At 33.1% G+C, this 21644-nt stretch overlaps 1 protein-coding gene across 1 annotated transcript in view; it reads left to right on the forward strand.

The window, feature by feature from the left end:
- Nucleotides 1-4649: 4649 nt before the first annotated feature.
- LOC105618435 (RNA binding protein fox-1 homolog 2) overlaps nt 4650-21644 on the forward strand; it is a 102450-nt gene continuing 85455 nt past the window's right edge. The window contains exons 1-3 of the mRNA XM_012199975.1: nt 4650-4922; nt 17493-17759; nt 18266-18319. Of these exons, the coding sequence (XP_012055365.1) occupies nt 4650-4922; nt 17493-17759; nt 18266-18319 (594 nt within the window). The remainder of the gene's footprint in view (nt 4923-17492; nt 17760-18265; nt 18320-21644) is intronic.

The raw sequence follows: 21644 nt of genomic DNA on the forward strand, positions 1-21644 counted from the left end.
TTACTTAGAGAGATATAGATCTGAAAATAATTTTGGACCAAGATAATTACGTATGTAAGGACGTTCAAATTGATTACTAAATATTGTTTCCAATATCTTGAATTTTCTAACATAATTAGTTTGACGATTCAACAAAATTATTTTCAGATTTGTATCTATAATTTAATTTTTTAGATACTTAACAAATTCATTCAGCAAAATTATTTCTTCTATGATTAATGCATAATTAAATTGTTTGAAATTAAAATAAAAATTTCTCGGAAAAATATTTCATTTTAATTATAATACAATTCAAATTTAATTTAGTTTAAAATTAGAGGATTATATTAGATTCAACGATGCTCATATTATTCGTGTGAACTCAATAGAAGATGAATCGACAATTCGCATAACCGTTCGAATAATCATTTGCCTCGAGTATCTAATTAAGCAATGGCGAATGCATTGCATTATACCAAGTAGAAACGGCACTAAAGCGCCATGCATTTCGTCATTCATTCTCTACGCCCGATGTAGCTGATTGAATTAACGTTGGGGGGGAGTCATTAAAATTTTTTTTCATTACGTTCCTCAAGCTCGCGCACGCGATCGCCGTAAGGCCCAGCTAGCTGTGACGACATGGTCCGCTGATGCCGAAGGGGAAGCATGCTCTGAATGGTCCCTTGTATGTACTATCGCTCGCGGGAAGTCTCGCTCTGTTCACGATCATAAAAAAAAAGGAAAGAAGAAGGAACAGACGACAAAGAACTGTTAGACTGTCATTGACCGAGCGAGAACAAACCATTCACTAAAATGGAATTGAGAATTTTAAGTTCGACAATGGGGTATCAAAGATACTTATTCTTTTCTACAATATTCGCACGATATTTTGCAACGTTGATAAATTTCTGCGATATTTAAAGAATTTTTTTTTTTAATTATTTGTCCGTGTCACACAAACATTCCGTTGTCTGCTAACACGAATAATTTTAACGTAATATTTTATTCGTGGCAGACAGAAACTTCCTTCTAGCTCCGCTTATGAACGTGACTTAAATTTGATTCGATTTGACGTGACTCGAGTTTAATTTTAACATGCCGCATTCCAACTTCCGGCAGCTATTACGACATGCGAAGAAATATCTACACTCGACTATATTGCAAAGTTAAAACTTTTGCCAAGATTTTCTCTTATTCGCGAACGCGTTCATTCTAAACAAATTAGAAAAATTAACGGAACAGTTAGTGATCGGGAAGTTAAATCTATAATATTTCTTCGTACTTATCGACTAAGGAGATTAAAGCGTTTTTAATCCTTCCTAATGTTCTTTATCTTCGTGATCAGGACGAAGAGTCGTGACTTTATCTCAACCAATCGGAAGACATATTTCCCGTGCCAGGGAAAATTAGGTCGGTTCGGGATCACGTTCTTGAGCGTATACGCTCTCCTTTTTCTTATCTTGTCCCTTTCGTTGATTAAGTTACGCTTGCGGAATAGAAAGCCGATAGAAGGGGAATGTGATGTGCAGAGCCAGAAGCGACTTTCCTCAATTTCGCTTAAACTTAGTTTTAGTTCTCATTCGCCTCGAGGCTTTTCTAAAGGGATTCCTTCACATGTGGGGTAACTGCTCCACGTATCTTTTCATTGATTGTCTTCTGTATGAACAATGTATACTTTCTGGCAGAGATTACCTCTCTTGTTTCTATTCATTGTGTTCATTAGATTTTTCTTGTTAATATCACCGATCGTGATCAGACTTTTGAAATCTTGGTCTAACAGTTTTTTTTGCAATTTTGTTAGAATTCTATTTATCTCTGTGTATCCGTAATTTAATCTCGGAAAAAATTGTCTTCGTGTTACAAAATTTGAAAAGATAATTTGATATTCAGTATACAGCTTTAGCAAATGAAATTGCGACAAACTTTACGAAATCAATTTTCAAAGAAATCACATTCTGAGATAATAAAAATAAATATAAAATTTAAAAATAATATAAATTAAATATAATATAAATGAAATTAAATGAAATTAGATTTATTATATAAGTGTGTGGATTCAATATTGACGATATCGACATGGATTATAATTATGCATTTTAAATATTAAAACATTAATTAAAACATTAATTTTACAATTAAAAGAGAGGCACAATGTTCTGCACATATGCATTTATGATATATTATATATTTCTCATTGCTTTTATATGATATATATTTCTCATTGCTTTTATATGGTATATCACGTATTATAAAATGATAAATCACACTTCTGTTCTTACACATTCATTACTTCTGACATTTTCATATAAACGACAGCTGCTAATTTATCATACACTCTGCTATCGTAATCAGACGCGAGGAATCATCTGGATCGCTGCAGCACTTTGTTGATGTCGGATATTCCATAATTACTGAGACCACGTTCTTCATTTCTCAGACTTAACAAAGGGCTCTTGCTCGCGCGACTTCATCTCCGTTCGCTCGCGCGGCCGGTGCGTATCGGTGAAATCCGGTCTAAATCGAGTTTTCAGAAAAATGTTCAAGGTAGGAATAACAAATGGCTCTTTGCTCTCTCGTAGCGGAGCGAGGTCGAGGGGTAGCGTTCAGAAATAATCTCGAGAGAAGGGAGAACTGGACAAACCATCTGTAACCTGCCACGCGCGAGATTGTGGATGGCACAGCCCGGGGGCGTACCATAAATTATAGTTACCCTCTGCTGTCCATAGTAAATCGTTTGCCGTCCCGCAGATCCTTCTCCGCCTTTTACACGTTCTATAAAATTGTCTCTACTTAAACTATCTGACCTTGTAGCGAAACTAGAAAGTCTGGTTGAATGTTGATAATTTTTCACATGCGCTTAGCTACTGAAAGAATTTTTATTGTTTCATAACCTGTTTTTTATAAATCATTTAATTAAAATTGATCATTTTTATCTGACATAGAGTTTAATAAACGATCTCAAAGTAAAAATTGTAAGTATATAAAAATTTATATTTTATAGTTGTATCTTCATGAACAAATGTTTTATCATAGCTTTATTTGTTATAATATATTTAATATAGTATATATTAACGCGAATTATACAATGATTAATTTATATCCACATTACGTATTTATTATCTGATATTGAATATTTTATTATCTGATATTGCAATTTAAGTATTTAATTTTACATTACTTGCGTGATGTTTTAAAATATGATTACTTATATAGCGTTTTTGACACCTCAGTTTATCTCATTTTTCAATAATTTCTTTAACTATTTACAATTAAATAAAGATTGATAATATTTTGTATAGGTATCTTTTAAATAAAGATAAATGCAAAAATTGTTTTTAAATTGTAAAATAATTTTCACAAAATATTATAATGTATATAAATAGCATTTATGTTTAGTGAGTTTATAAGGTGGGAATGTTTCTGAACACTTTACGTGTAGTAATAAAAGGTTAAAAGTATTTATAGTTTTTATTTAGTAAATTGTTAATCCAACTTTTTAAGCCTAAAATTAACAAGAACATTTTTTTGTCTGAAATATTTATGTGTTGATTTATTTGTGAATTTTATAAAAAAGAGAATCAAGCTTTGACTTTAGATGAGAAAGATTAGTTCTTTTATATTTTTGGGATAAGAATGTTTTTACCGAACTAGATTCGCGTTGAGGTATTATTCAACCAATCGTGGCCCGCCACGACATTCCAATGGAACATTGCCAGAAATCTTTCTACTATGAGTACGATTGCCTGCGGTCACGGTGAATAGTTCGCCACCGCACGAAAAATTGGCAACGCCATTTTCGCCATTATCTTTCATCTCTAACGATCTCGGAGAGACCAGAAAAACTGAATCAAATCTACTTATAGTATGAAAAATATTTCTCTTCCTTAAATTGCGAATGATGGACGAGATAGTGTTTGAACGTTAGAGAAAGTTAATAAGATATATTATTATTATCTATTTAAATTATTATAAATTATAAATAGTGTTTTGATTTTATTAAAAATTACAAGAGTAATTGAAAGATAATTCATTTTTTAAGCTAGAGATGTCTCCATTTATTAGATCGTATAAAATCAATATAAAATAATTATATGGCAAGATAATTTAGTAAATATTTAACTCTTAGAGACATCAGAAAATTTTAATTAGTAATTATCAATTTTCTGTTCTTGATTTGATGTTTGTAACTTATATTAATATTGATACGTATAATTGAGTATGTATTAACAAATAGTGATAAGAAAAGTAATCAAGTTATAGTCATAAATTAATTAAATCATTATTCTTAGTAGTCTTACAAGAAAAAACGAATTTGTATGAAATCCTAAACTTTTCAAGTCATTAAAGTCACATTTATATACTGAAAAAGATGTTATATCAATAACATTATTTTAATTGATAATAATTTTATTTATTCATAACTATTAATGAAACAAATAAAATGTTATTAAAACTAGAGCACGTATTTGTTTCATTAATAGTGTTATTAATTTAATATAATTGTTTTCAATTCAAATAATGTAGTTGATATAACATTTTTTTTTTTCAGTGCATTTATCGATATTAAAATAATCCTTTAATTTATTCTTGCCCTTAATATTATGTTGCTTTGATTGAGCATTGAAACTCACAGGAAATTATTTTTTTTTCAGCATATGGTGCAGACAGGGATGGCTGCGCCCTATGGTGGGGGTGTCTTCCCTCCTCCGGTAAACGGGGTCGCGGGTGTCGTGGGGGCAGCCGGTGCAGCCGGTGACGTTAAGCCACCACCACCAGTGACGGTGAAGGAGGAGAATGCCGGTGCATCCCAGCAACCACCCCCGACCGGCGGGCCCCAGGTGCCGCCTGCGGCAGGCGCACCTCATCCCGCCGCCCCTGGTGCGCCGACCGCTGCCAGTTTCAGTCCGCCTCCGCCTCCGAACGGGGTCGATCAACAGGCCATCGTAAGTTTCTGACTCTTAATTAACATGATTGTGTCAAATTGGTCGATAAGCACATCGATTATCACTCTTACTACAAAAAACTATGTAATGACAATGATTAGGAAAGGAGCAGTTCTCTTTACATAAAAAATCGTAGACATCGAAATTAGTTATTAAGTACTATAAATTAAATTAATTTAAATTAATTTTTAAAAATTTAAATTTAAATAATTTCTAAAATTATATGTGTTCTTAAACGAGACATTTGTTTAGCATTTAAAAATGGTAAAGTATAAAAAATTAATATTGATATGGAGCCTTTTTATTCTACAATTCTGAATATTATATATTACAAACATTGTCTATAGGAGAATTTTCTTAGGACCGCGATGTCTCTTTTCTCTTTCGTGAACAAATATAATAAAATATAATAAAAATATTGTAACGAAAAAAAGGTTAAGGCGATGCGTTATTGGCTATTTAAGTTAGTACGGTGCACCAAAACCGCAAGCGCAGGAGCTCGTTGAAGTAACTAATCCTTCCGAATGTTCTTGACGTTCGTGACAATGCGAAATTGTACGTTACATTCCTACGAAGTAGCCCCTTGTGAGCCACGTGGAGCACTCTCAAGATTCTAGTGTACATTCCGTTACCGGAGAACCAAACTTCTTGAACCGCGCACGTCTCCCTTCTTACCTTCGTCCTCTTTCCCAAGGCGCGGCCGTCATCCTGTCACGTAGTTGTGGTCGCGGTCAATGATTCTGGACACGTATGAATGAAGAAGAGACGTCGTTGCCTCCGATGCGACGAGTGAATTCTATGAAGGAGGGTCCCTTGTAATTCATAGCAAAGTACGGTAGATGGAAAGAGTTACTTACAGATTGAATAAAAGAATTTCCTCTCTTGACAAAGCGTTTTGTTTGCGATATAATAATGTTTCATTCGTGATAAAAAACATAATAAGTGAAAAAATGATTATTATTATAACATTGGTGTTCATCAACGTTATAGTACGTTTATAGTAATGTGGATAGTAAGAAAAAAATATTTATTTATATAGGTATATAATCATAATAATACAAAATTTAAGAAAAAGATTACTTAAAGCTAAGTACGTAATTGTTAATCACATTTAAAGTCTCTATTTTAAAGAATCTTTAAAATTTTTCTTTAATTTAAATCAACTTTCGTTAATATAATTCTATAAATTCAGGAACGCCAATTGATAAGATTTATTATATAATCGAATTAATGAAGTTTATTAAATCCGGATTATATATTTTCAAATAGACTAATTCCTGAAATAATAATTTCATCATGTAGCTTGTAAAGCTATAGTGCGCTTTAAATTTAATTTCTCGAGCGAATGTAATCGAAGATTGATAATTGGAGATACAGAAATGTCTTATCTTGCCTAAGACTTCTAATGATCTGCCTTTTGCTTGACCCACAATTTACGAGCAATTGCAATTCTGTTTATTGCATTACTCACCGGATGGTTGTCGGAGCGTGTCGAGTAACTTTTTTCTAGAAATTATTAATTATACTTTCTTGCATCATTCTACAATTCTGTGTTTACAACGTACCGTCACGCGACTGATATCTAAAACGAAGGAGTCTTTTGAAAACGTGCAGATTTGTATTCATCACTTGTTCTTCGAATTCTCGAAGGAAACATTTTTGCCGATCATGCTTGATCCTGACCTCTATTTTTACTCTTTATGTGAATCTATTGTCTCCATATGATATAATATTAATTTTATAAATCTATTTCATATTTGAGGGAGAATAATTAATATTTCAAATTTAAACCAGTTATGATTAAAAATTTACTTGAAAATCCACGAAAAATATAAATAATTTAATTTATATTGATTTTCACATTTTTGGTTCTTAAATAATCTTTTTCAGGTCATATCTTTTTACGTATATCTTTCTCTTCTCTCATTCGCGCAATATATTTCGTAATTAATATGTTATATAATCAATGTTATGTCCACAAATATCTACCATTATCTTTCTCAAAATGTCGCTAATATTCATGCACCTGTTTTTAGAAACCTTTTAGTAATCTGTTTTTAGAATCTTTTTCGTGACAATCGATCCGGCCGGCCATGCTTGTAATAAGAGTTAAACGGTTCATCGGTAATTGCATTTTAATAGTCGAACGTGGCGGAGACTCGATTCCCCTTTGTTCGAAATAGGTCCACAGGGAGGGCACGTCGTTCGTGTGATAGATACGTGATTACGAGATATAATCCGGTGCCATTAATTCCCTTGAAATTCATACGCCGCATCGGCGGTGCGTGGAAACTCGAGGTTACAATGCGTTCTCGCCGTCGACCGACTCTCCAATTCATTACTATCGGAGACGTCGCAGGCAGGTTTCCTCACCTGATTTACGACCACCGGTTAGAACGCAGCACTGCGAGGATAACGACGATCGCGCTTTAATGCTAAATAAATATCGGGGAAAGGTCGGATCTCCGGCGACAACGATAATTGATTTCATGCTCGGTCGCGGCTCAAAATGCAAAACACTTTTGTATCGACATGATAACGCGCGCTCAACGAATGCAGGAAAAGTAATGTTTAAATTCGTTCTAATTCATCGCGTTAGTACAGATTACGCTGTTTTCTTGATTTCACTCGCGTATATTTTAATTCCGATTTTACGGCGTGCGGTTTTCGTTCATTTCCCATGAAATCGAGAACATGATACGTTTCTGCGTGAGTATCGAGAGAAATACATCATCATTCGCGGGGAGTGGATTAAAGCTTGATATTTATAATGGTTAAATAATCTCCAGTCTCGAGTTACCTATCTACTCTACAATTATTCGTATGACATTAATGCTTCGCTTCGTATTCACAATGATCCGTGCTACCTGCAATAGCGATACATCTGGGATATACTGTGTAAATTGGACTGGAATTGCTCCAGCGTTAAACCCGTCTCGTAGTAAAATTCGTCAAATGATTTCCATTATATCTACATATATATCAGCACAAAGCTGAAAATACCGCACCTGAAAAAATTACACTTTTCTCTTTTTGTCACGAACGGGGTATTGTGTCCGCGCCAAATTGAGAGGGAAAAATCGGTAAATCGGTTCACTGAAAAAAAATGAAGAGAAAAAAGGAAGTAATATTCGACGTCGGTTGTATTATCAGAAAATCTTTATTTCATCGCAGAGATGTTACGTTCATTTTACGACGCAATATAAACTCGAATGTAATATTGCTTCGTTAAGGTTTAACGAAACCTTCCGCCGTCGTTCTCTTCCCAGAGAAGTAAATTTAAGTTATTTGCATTCGATTAAACGCTGAGTAAGATTGATCTCGCGCGCTTCGTTTGATGGCGAACGAACAATTCATGAACAATGTCACGTTGGTTCCGGTCGTGGCTGCTTTGTGCCGCGGTAAATACGTCTGGTCAATTAACCGGGCCTGGTTAGTCATCGAGTCGAAAAGCATACGCACAGTTCGTTCGGCCGCAGCTTCATGCACGCGGGATCACCTGGGACACGAGAGTCTGCCATGCATTTCCTCCTATTTCTCCTCCTCTTCCACACCGCTATCATAATCAACTACCGTCCTCTGCTTCCTTCTATAGTTTCATTCCGAACGAATGGCAGCGCATTCGTGTTGTTCCCTCCCGATGCGACAACACGTATATATTGCGCGGAATTACGGAACGTTATGCTCGAGTCATGCACACACGGCCGATCTTGCGGACAATTTGCCGTACAAATTTAAATTTGCCGTATAAATTTTTGCCTCGAATAAATCACGGTCGTGATTTATGCAGGAAATAGATGCGCGTCCTGAAATTGCTATAACTTTGAATAAATTGCAGAAAAGTTTAAAAGTTTTTCGTTCGTTAATTAGGAATTATATTTAATATTTAATTTCACGTTCCAAGGATTTATATTTAATGAGATAATATGGAATCGAGAATAAATTTAATTTTGTGATAATATCCCATGTAATGTTGCAACAGTGGCAATTTTATTAATGATAATTTATGACTTATATTACATATGTATATTTTTAGTACACTAGGCTACTGTTAAAACGACATATAAATGAATAATTTTTTGAAATGAATTTTCTACCTTATTATCTCAATTCTCTTTAATATTACATGACATAATCCGGGAGTCGCTAACAATAGAACATTGCACGTAGTATAATGCACGTAGTATCCATATATTCCATGTACTGCGCACACGATGCGTGTGTATCCCTAGTTATCTAGCGGCAAACAGACGCGTAATGGTGTATATTCGAGTTTCCCAGCATTAGCCGAAATTCCGTAGTCCCCTTTCAAGTTAACTCGCTTGAGACAGTACTCGTTTTAACAATCTGCCGTCTGAATAGTTCTGTACGAAAATTGCCATATAGACGTACTATACGAAATAATCTGGTTTATTTTGTGTCATTATCTATTCTGAACTAACGGAATTATTTAAACATGAAAGGATTCCAGTTGCGACGAATAATTATTTAAAATTTATGGTATTTCGCAAAATGAACTGGGATGTATCTGTTAATTATTCTTGATTTTGCAATGAAAATATCTTGTATATTGAGAGAGAAAAATTACAATTATAATAATTTAACTAAAATTTGTAATCATTTTTTAGGATAACTATGTATTTATATAATAGTTGTTTGACGCAAACAATGTACATCAATTGCACTATTAATACAATAATAGTCATACACTTTATTTGAAAATCTATAGTCTTTTCTTAATATATTTTTTAGTTTTATTATTATCACGTAAATAATAGTGATTTCAAGAAAATAGTTATATTCACTATAATTGTGATTGCATTTACTAAAAATAAAAATATTAATTTCATTTATCATTTATATCTTGATATTTTATCATATTTTATATGAAATTATTATAATTTATAGTACAATTTTTTCATATTTGAGAGAACTGTACATATAGATATGATTGTTATTAGATACGATTGTACTAATTTTGTACATTGTTGCAGTATAAACCATAAAAAACTCCTAATTAATTTCATTACACATACAATTATATATAATCAAAAATATCAAAAAACTTCTTTCAGTGTATTTTAATTTCTTATTCCTTTTTTCTTAAATAAATATAAATATTATTATTGTGCTAAAATTTGAGTAAAATAGACAAAAAATTATTTTTAATCCGAAACATATATTTGTAACCATTATACTAATTGCTTCTAGTCTAGATTTTAGCTTTTATTTCCTTTCTTGTACTTCACATTAAGGAAGTAACTTCAATTTGGAGGGAATCAGGAGATAGAAATAGATAAGTGTGAGAATCTTAAGATATTCTGAATACAGTCTGAAATGTCGTAAAGGATAGAAATTTCTTTGGCTGTATGTTTCTTCGCTCGCTAAAAGCATCCGCAATATTGGGCGGTGTTCGTTACTAAAAGTCGAAACCGCTTTGCCGGAAACGCTGAAGAAAGGCTTGCCATTCGTCGAGTTCACCGGCGCGAAACTTTGCAATATGCGCTCGCGCAGAGGTTCAGAAAATTTGCCTGCCTCTCTTTTCTGCAACTTGCCGTTAATGAATATAAAGTTGCGACCGCCGTCTGGAACTTTCTAAAATTGCCAAGTAGGGACGAATTACCGCTTTGCCGCCGTATTCAACCAAAGGAAAATGTCCGCACAGGCCGTTGCGTGTTGTTTTATTGTTTTTCGTCGCATTGCGCCGAGACTATCCTGTCGAAGCAGTAGGCCCTTTGTAGTAAACGCTTTTCTTCATCACTCTCTGATTACTTAACTTTCTTTGCTTACAAAAGATTGGAGAGAACTTTGCGAAACTCGAAAATTACTAAGATATTACTTCAAGTTGTCGCCTTTCAACTTCAAATTATGACCTTTATGTTTCGTAATAGATGTCTTGTAATAAATATTTCTTTTCCTCGTAGAGTCACAAGTTTTTTTGAATGCCGCAAAAGAAAATTTTTTAAATAGATAGTAGTATTAAATAGATAGTAGTATATTATTTTTCCGTGAATTTTTTTTGTTGATCCTTTAAAATAAGCTGGGGAAGGAAAAGGGGCAAACAAATGGCGCGGAGTTTTGGGGTGAACGGCTATAAATCCTTGCCTTGGGAACGACACGTCTCTATTATTCATGCCGGACTAAAAGCTTCTCGAACAGTACAGAATTTGCAAGCGTTTCCCTACTTGATGACATTATCCGTCTTCCGCGGTTTGCATAATTTGTCGGATTTATCTCGCATAACTTTACCTGCACGTTCCTTCATGCACTGATTTTGTGCGCGCCTAATCTGATTTACACGAAGTTTATCCCATATACAGAAAATACACACTACATATATGACATGAGAAACAGCCGTAATAAAAGTTTATCTCATTTATGATAATTCAATGTCATTTTTATTTGTAATAATTCAGAAGATTTACAATAATTCAGAAACAATAAAGTAACTCCGGTACGTACATGAATTTGATAAGTCAATACCTTTTTAAAAGGAGACTATGTTGAAAACTATAAGTTCTTGATAAAAAAAAGTCACTGACTAAACTTTCCTGATACATCGTGTCTAACAAAAATTTAATTATTTATCAAGTATTAGATACTATATGTATGTTTATGGTAAATAAACTACATCAATAAAAACTTACTATCCAATACTATGAAAAAATGTTAGGAATTCAAAATATTTTTTATATAAAAAAAACTTTTTAAAATCTTTGCATTTTTTTAATCCTTTCTTCTAGGAATGGAATATATGGCTTATAGGGGGGGGCTTATGTCAGCTCATAAAAAAATTTAATAGAATAATAGAAATAAGATGTAAAATGATGTATATAGTAACTTATAAAATATGTTTACAAAGTTTTATTAAGAAAGATAAGAATGATAAGTATGCATACGAAGTAGATAATGGATAATAATTCTAATCTTTTGCATATATTACGAGCATATATTATTTGTATATATTATTGATATAAGGTATATGTTTCAAGTAATGCATTTAATTCACTGAATTTAATCTGCGCATTTTGTATGCTTTAGGCATAAATCCGCTCTCTAAAAGTGCCGCATATTCCAAATATATATATACAAGCATCAAGACAAAGAATACAAGAGTTAAACATATGTATTTTACCTAAACCTGTTTGCTTCAAGAGAGAAGTCCCTTAACCTCAAAAATCGAAATTATATTTTGCATAGTTAACTAACATAATTTTTCAATTTTGAATGATTTATGGATGAATATGACTGTTTGCTTCAAAAGGGATGTGCACAAAAATTGAAATTATGTGAATATGAAAGCGTATTAATAGTGCATAAATCCTGCGTATTTTATTTTTCAGATTGGTTGCTATATATATGTGTATATTAACATATGGGAGGACTGACTGATAGCCTACTCAGTCCTCCCACAAAAAAATTTTTTTTGTGTAACTAAACGAAATGAGCGCAAAAATTTTTTTTGCGGATTTTGAAAGCGCATAAATAGCACATTATTGTATAATTTATTCATTAAGATATAGTTAAGTGGAGGGGGAAGGGGAAGAGCAGCTAGGCAGACATCTTGTACCTATATATATGTATCACCAAATAACCATTAAGCCTTTTGCATTTCCTACAGCAGTAATCATTTTATATGAATTATGATTGCGCTCTTTATTACTTTGACTTTGATTCAAATGAGAGTGGTTTTATTAACATTAATAATAAAAAATTGATATCGTAACGAAATTCGAATATAACACAAAGGCATATAATAGAGTGATTGCGTGTAAATTATTCTTATTTTTTTGTTTTTTTTTCTGATTTTTGCGACGTAAATCACAAAAGTCAGAAAAATCGTAATCCCCACATAGTATAAATACTGAAGTTATTCTAATTGTTGATATAGCATCAATGATAAGATATTGACATTATCGATTAATAAATATAGAACGTATAATGTATATATTGGCTATGTTTAGAAAACACAACGGAAAATTCGCGTTGTATTGGTGATATGTGTTTCTAAATTTATCATGAATCTAAAGGTCTGTTTCCATCACAGGCAATAATTATTAAGCGCTTATTCAACTATTTTATTTTCTGAATGTAATTATCATAATTATTTACATAAATTTTATTTATTTTTCGCGATTTTGGAAATAATACTTTGTCAAGTTATTCATTTGTGAAAGATAAATTATGAAACGAATCTGATTAAAACGCGAAGAGGTATCTTTTTAAAGTTTTATTTTGCACTGTTCTATATTACAAAAGAGCTAATAAAGTATGGAGTTATTATTATGCAGCAATTATACTGACAGTCGTTTTCTCTCTCTTCTATATATATTTTATTATATATTTATGTTTTTTTTATTATATTTATATTATATTTGAACAATATTTCATTATACATTTTACGTTTGTATTTTTGTCGATAAATAAATCTTTTGTCTTTATCGACAAGTTAAAATTATATTAAACCAAAGGAAGTTACGAACAAAATATATTTTTGCCAACACGAATTTTGTGTAAAGCACGTATCGCTTGAAATTTGTTCAACAATTTTGCTGTTGTGGTAAACTTGTCAGCCATTGGCTTGAAGCAAGTGAACGATGCTGTACCGAAAGTTGCGGGAATAAATGTTCCGCGTCAATTGATATCCGAGTGTATTTCGCGCATCTCCGCCGTGGACATTGCACGCTACCAGAATATTAAGTAGTTCGTTTGGATGCCGATTCCCGGGACGAATAGAAGCATAGCTAACGAGGATGACTCGGGAGACTGCTCGATGAGATGCGGAGCTTTAAAAATTCAATTTGCCAGTTCCATGTGAGGTTTGCCTAATTTAGGAATATTTTAATAGTCGAATGTAAATTAAACTCGAGAAAGTGTAAATAGTTATAGATAAGTAAAAATAAATTTATTTATTAAAAGCGTTTTTTATATTCCGTTAATATTATATTTAGATAAATATGACATAACAGGCAGCGTTGTTACAAATGTCAACCTAAAATAATAATTCTTTGCAATTTCAGTTTCCTTTATATTTGTAATAAATCCCAGTCTTTTGTTTTTTTGTTACTTTGATTCTTATAAGTACAATAATTATAAACAATATTTTTTTAAAAAATAATAAGTACAACGGAGTGTAATAATTGTATAGATTAAGAGATATGAGTAATGCAAATGATGTGAGAGGAAATCTCTTTTAGTTTCTATTATTTTATAAATATCTTTCTCATTTTTATTTATATTTTAAATCTTGCTGATTTGTCTTGTACGAAGTATAAAAGTCTCTCACGGTTTAAAAAGGAAGCATGAAATTAACGGGAAAATATCTTCACGGCAATCATCGTGCTTTTCGCTAATGCTCGAATACGTCGAAGTCTTGGGAAGAATAATGCTCTCGAATATCTGACACCAATATCCGCAAAGTCGAGAGAGGAAATACCACCGACGCGATTTCGATTATTTCGTGCTACGAACGTCATTCGTCAAATCGGAATAATTTCGTTAAATTGGAGCGCCAATTGCGAAACGAAAGCAGAGAGATACTCGTATTTTCTTTAATATGTCACGCAAAATATCTTGTTAAGAAAAAGCATTGGAGTTAATTTTTTTCGATGTTTGTACATAATTATGTGCTTGTTTGACAAATTTCCATCCATTACTGCTAAAATTTTCATGTAATGAGCGAAATAATAAATCAAGAATATAAGAATTTTAAAATAAATGGATAATAAATGAAAAATAAATATATGTATATATATATATATATATATATATATATATATATATGTATATATAAAACATTTGGGATTGTGAATAATTAACTTGTTTGCATTTTGAGTTATTAATAAAATAATTTTCTTTATGAAATTATAGTCATAACAGTTGAATAATAAATTTTAGTTGTACTTAATTTACTTCGTATCATAATATTACTACATTAATGTGGCGGTATGTAGAAATTATACGTTAATATTCAAATAATTGTATATTTAGATAATAATATTCTATAATTATTTAAAAGCTTTGAAACGTTACCAACACAGTTAGTGTGCTACATCTTAAATAGACGTTATGAAAAAGACATTATGAAATAAAAAGATGAAAAAATATTCAACAGAGAAATAAATGAAGAAAAAAATTGTCGAAATTTTTCTCAAATAATCGCCAATGGTGTACGTTAAAAGAATGGATTGGGGAATATATATTCGTGGACGTTATGTCGTACGAGGGTTGGTATAGCTCGTTCTGCTTTCCACTCTGTTAAATTTTCGCTCGCTACCGCGTCAGAAAAGCCTCGTTCGCCTCTTTTGCACGCGTAGATTGGGGCTGGAAAAAAAGTTTCAATCTCCCACGAAACAAGCTTTCACCAACGTCATAAAAGTGCGCCCGGCAGTATATTGACGCGCTCTCATCGCAATTTGTAATCCGGCGATGATGCATCGACAATGCGTAATGAATAATAACATTCGACCTACAATAGGTATCGCATGCAATAATTAACAAGAGAAAGGAAGGCAGAAAATTGTAGAAAAGTATATTTAATTACCTATACCTAAATTTTTTGATGAAAAAAAAATTAATTTTTTTAAACTGAATAAATCAAAACCTATGAATTTTTTAGTTAATAATACAATTTATATGCATAATTCGTGTAAATTTACCGAGTGTATATAGAAATTAATTTGTGTATTTTATTTAAGTGGTTTATTTAAAAAATTGTTTATTTCTGTTGCTTTTAGGACTGCGAAAATTTATATACTAAAAGGAAATGGATTACTAGTAAAATAGTAGCTTTATGTCCCAATATTTCGCAAGTTACCCGAAGTAGCAGCTGTGTCTGACCGTGCACGGTGCGCATTCACTTGCTTGCCGTTAGTAGTGCAGGCATGATAAGGTCGGCCATTTGGCTGACCACTTTCAGATATTACCACTTACAGCTTCCGCCGTGTTCCCAACTTAATACGAACGATCATATTCCTGGCTTATGTTCCATAGCCGCGTTCACGTACACTATAAATCATTGTTTACGATCTATTCGAGATTGGATGTACTTTAGTAATAATTCCATGTCTTAGACGCCTCAAATTACACGGAATACGCATGCGAGGAACGTGATACCAAAATATTATCAAGATATGATTTACACATTGTTTTATCATACGGCAAAGCTTCTAGTTTTGTATAAAATGACGAAGATATAATTTCCGTTTTATAGAAGATTAATAGTTTTTTATGAGAAAATATCAGTATTATTGTATAATTTATTATTGTGTCGCTGAAGGAGAATTGTTAATACGATACAGTTGGTGGTGATTTACCATTTTACCATTTCATCGATATAATCAGTCATAGTATCACGCAATGGTAACGTTACACATTATATATTCATTGCATTAAGTAAGAAGATAGTAAAATTTCTTTCCATAGATACATGTGATAAACATTATACCAATTTACATACCAATCTACATACGACGCACATGAAATTATATATTTTGATATAATAACAATATATTTTATCACTTCGAATTCAATTTCAAGTCACGGAACGACATAAATGATTTTCATTTAATATGTTGGTACTAATTACTGCTTCGTCGTTATTATTAATAGCAGTACCACATGCAAAATTAATGCCGTTAATATTTTCTAGAATATATCTCGAATGTTGAACAAATTTTTCCGCTTCGCTAATTACACAGTTGTTTATCGTAAATGAAGCAATGTTTCATCATCCCGCGAGCGCAGTCATTACTTCGCTTTGCGTCGTCTACCATGTTGCTGTGCACATTATGTCGGCATATATTACAGTAACTCTACACGCACGCCAAAGTATCGCAAAGTAAAGTTTGTAGCCGCATCACCGAGTTGTTTGCGCCATTTATTAGTCTCAGCGGTACTTTGCTTCTTCTTTTTATTGATTCTCTTGTCGCGCATCAGTTATTTTCCATCTATCTTCTATCTACTTTGCAGTAAATATTCTAAACACTGATTTCAATCTTTTTCACTTTTCTTTTAAATTTTTTATTTATCATCAAAACTTCCTGATTTCTGACGACAATTTTCGTATACATAAGTACAAAACATATATAAGATTTAAATCAGCAGCAGAGGAAAAAAGTTAAGATATAGGATTTGTAATAATAGGAAAAGTATGTCATGTGTGAATAAGTAATAGGTTATTAAGAAAACAAACGCTGAATTAAAGGAAACAGTAATATGTAGTGTAGTATAAGGAATTTAAGAATATTCCTATATATTGGTTCTAAAATTCTCTTATATTGGTTCTACTTCGTCTTATGATAAAAGTAGTTTAAGTATAATAGTTATTGTAAGGAGCGTTTGCAAGATTAGACTTAAAGATATGGATGGATATGTGTTAAATTTATTTTTGTAAATCAAGTCCCTTCCTGACAATGCAAGCTGAAATAAATTCTAGTCTATAAGATATTCTATTTAAATCGAAATGATACTTCTTGCTATCGTTTTAACCAACAAGTCGGATTTTGTGATTTCCTTTCTTTGCATTATCAAACGAACAATTTCAAATTTTGTTTTTTTTTCCGACAATAGTCGGAGGTATTCCAGGCTGCAGTAGTAGCAGCGGCAGCTGCAGCCGCGGGTGGCGGTGGCCAGCAACCAGCACCAACACCAGGCGGTGGCAATGAGACCAATCCCGAAGGTGGAGTGGAGGCTACTGCGTTGGTACCTGTCACGTCAGGCGCGACGACACCCGCGACAGCGACACAAGGCACCGACCTCAAGGGTCAACCAAAACGCTTGCACGTCAGCAACATACCTTTTCGTTTCCGAGACCCTGACCTCAGGGCAATGTTTGGGGTAAGTACAATTTTTTCTCACCCTACTTGTTCATGTTTTTATTATTCAGTGTCTTTATATTTGCTTTTGTTGGTGGGAGATTGCTCGCCTTCCATTCTTTCGATTGCGATGTAGATAAAAGGAAAAATAAATGTATACACATTATTATTCTGTTATTTTCTTGCCTCTTTTAATAAAAAATAAAAATATTTTTAACGAACTATAAAAAATAATAGAAAATGATAGAAAGCTTCTAGAAACAAATATTTTTTTGTTTTATATATACCGATAATAATTTGCACGATTTAATTCTATTAATGTGGAAAAGTTTATATCAAATTTCCTTTTTTTATGCAAAATTTATCATGTAATTTATATTAGTAATATTAACATATATATATATATATATATATAATAAATTACGTTATTATATATTATTTTTATATATCTTTTATATTTTATGTTCCGCTATTAATATTAAACGCATACTTTAATATTCTGAATTTGGTAAATATTTCTCCTTTCAGCAATTTGGGCCAATCCTTGATGTGGAAATTATATTTAACGAAAGGGGAAGCAAGGTAAGCTCACGTCGCCCTTAGGCTGCGAGCCACCCCTATCAACCCACCCCTGATAATATTGCTACTTCTAAGCTAATATCATATCCAACGAAATTCTCGCATCCAGAACGAATGTTATTTCTCATATTTTTTTCTAAATTCACGTCTTAATTAATAATAAAAGCCATATCCATGTACATAAACACAATTAAATAAAATATTTATTTTTTTTAATTTGAAATATTTATCTTTCATGTATTGTTATTGATAATTTGAAAAACAAATTGAAATGTCTTTACATTACGTGCTTTCGCAACAATTTTCAGAATGTTTATCATGCATTTGATGTTTTTTTGTCATTCATCTTCTTTCTCGCGTGTAGTTGCCATATCAGTGACAACCACGAAAGCATCGTGCACGTGACTCGTTTTTCTATCACGTGGTAGTTCCTCTCGTTCATTTATTGGAAAAGTTTTCCGCAGAACGCCGACGAACGTTCTGGATGCGAGGATGTCGCGGGGATCGTAATGATCTTGTTAACGGATGCAGCAGCACGAACAACGGTCCATCGTATGTATATATATATGTATATATATATATATATATATCTTCGATACGAAGAGAGGAGGCTGAAGAACTAATATTACATGCCGGAAAAACAGCGATATTCCTTGATGAGAATACGAGAACGTGCTGCTGCAACTGTACTGCGTGTACACGTTTCTTTGCAGCGCGATGGCGACATTCCGTTACAAGCTCACACTGATCTTGATAAAAAGTACTTTGCCAAGTACGAAGTGCCATTGTCAGTTATCAATTTTCTTTTTCGTCGATATTATGTATAATTCTTGACTGTGATTTAGGCTTCTATATCCATTTCGGTCCAATATGAATTAACTTTAATCTCGGTTTAATTTACTCTGTATCTTTTTCTTAAAATAGGAAGTAAGTTAAACCAAGAAAGTTAATTTACATTGATAGAAATACAGATAATTTTTCGAGAATTTACAAATTATTAGGTCTTGTTTTCATATCGATTATTTTCATTATTAGCCAGATCTATACTTATTTCCTTTCGAAAAATCGTGAAAGGTAACTATTGATTCACGACAGAAGTCAGAAAACATCATGCGAGACGTGTAGTCGCGATTGCCGATCGTTTATATAAATGATATTGGGAAAACAGGAAGTTTTAAAGAAAAAGTTAACACTCGCGTTACATACGGATTTGTAATGCAAATTGCTTCCACTGTGGATGACAACGGAGGTCGGGATAAGATCCGCAGTAATACATCGTGTCGACAGCTGGCATCCGGCGAATTGGACGGAGTGCATATTCAATTCTCGCGTCCAGTACACTCAAGTGCACTTCATCAAGTCGCACCGGTAACCCAGTATCCCAATGGCGTCTGTCGACGTCACGTGTGGCGACCTACTGTTGATTAGATGCACGAGGTCGCGTCTCAAGCCTTAATGTACCAACTCGGAATATCTTGATTTTTATGGATGTTATCCCTCGTCAAATTTTTTAAGCATCTCGACATGTCAAGAACTATTCCCTGAAAAATTGTTCTCCGATCGTTAATCATCTTTTATCGGTGTTATGAATCTGGATAAACACTTCCAATTTTTTTGTGTCTGTTTTAAAAGACTGAGATCTTCTTTTATGCTCGAAATAGAACTCAAATTTCTTTATCGATTCTTAATCTTCTTCGGTTAATTCTCTTAACATCTCGACAAAAAATGTTTATAAATATTTCTGTAATAAAAATGAGAAGATAATCCTCTTTTCAGACAGTCGCAAGACTGATATGTCCAATCCACAAATGTTAATTTTTTTTCTATTAAATCATAATTTTCAAGTTTAGTTTACTTAAAACAATGAATATATTCATCAAAAATTATTTCACTTATGAGAGTTGCATGGAAGGAGGCGATCTACAAATAATGCTTATAAGCAAACATTTGCACACGATACTTCCGGCTAGTTAAAGTACAAAGTTGAAGTAACTCTCATGTAACTCGTGTATAAGAGTATTATGAGAAACAAGTTGTGTTCGATCGTTTCTCAAGAAATCTCAGAATATCTTTAACCTCATATTACATTTTATGCTTTCGTCATCGATAATGCTTTCGTCATCGATGTCACTTGCTTTGCAATGAAAGGAGCAAAGTCACGCAAACCGATATTATACTTCTTAACGTATTATGCTTTTTCTCTTGCGTTCTACCCTACAATTCACTTCCCGAATGAATTCTTGCCGGCATTACTATTTTAAGATCTGCAACATCGATTTTCTCATTATACATTAACATATATTGTTACCAATTACCATGATTACTCTATAATCAATTAATACGTAAGCAAAAGCTTAACAACGTTTGCCGGAAATAGAAATGATATTTCGATATTTGATTAGAATCTAACATCAAATTTATGATTTAAATCCACGGTTTTACAGTTGTTTTATCGATATGTTAATATTGGAGTGACGTCGAGAGAGCTCGCTAAGAACTCGCAATTGCACGTGTTTGCTGTCGATTAGACGATTATAGTTGAATCCGGTCCGTCTGGGTCGTGACGCGTTGTACAGACAGGAAGTCGATGTCGCTTCGCATCCGTACTTGTAACGACCAATCACGGGACCGTGATATAGAACGCGAAATGGGCTACTTCCAGTTTCCGGAGGGCGGCGACGACGACAGAGCTAATTAAACTCTCTCGCGACTTGCAATTTGCAACATCTAACACGTTCGGTGAGGCACTAGCCGCGAAATGGGGCGCGACGCGCATTTTTATTTCTTGCCCATTCGTATTGCGACTTAATCGGCGTGGATCGGTCGCGTGAAAGCGGCTTAATCGAGTGCACATGAAAAAGGAAGAAAGAAAATCCTGTGATAAGGGAACGCGATCAGGCACTCGAGCCCGATACAGCTAATAATTCGTTGCCGTATTACGGTCAATTTGTTACTCATTCCCGGTGTTCACGTGACTGGCTGCCAGCCGTAATAATGTAGTCCATGTGAGGTATAATCCGGTCTCGTTTTTGTCGTTCTTTTTTTACCACCATCTCGCCACGCATAATCTAACATTTGCATAGGAATAAGATACTTATGTGAACTACGCGAGATTCTTAAAGAGATTAACATACACGTCAAATTGCACTTGATATAAAAAAAAAAACAATGATAATCTCACAACACATAATCTCACGGCGATATTGACGATGTATGACGTGCACCTTGCAATTACTGTATATACCTATGCTAGTTACATCAAGCGAGTCATTCCGCGAGCGAACAATTTCGCATGTTAGATACGCGTACATGTCAGGTAGAAATCCTG

This window comes from Atta cephalotes (genome assembly GCF_000143395.1).
Source record: "Atta cephalotes unplaced genomic scaffold scaffold00016, whole genome shotgun sequence".
Lineage (NCBI taxonomy): Eukaryota > Metazoa > Arthropoda > Insecta > Hymenoptera > Formicidae > Atta > Atta cephalotes.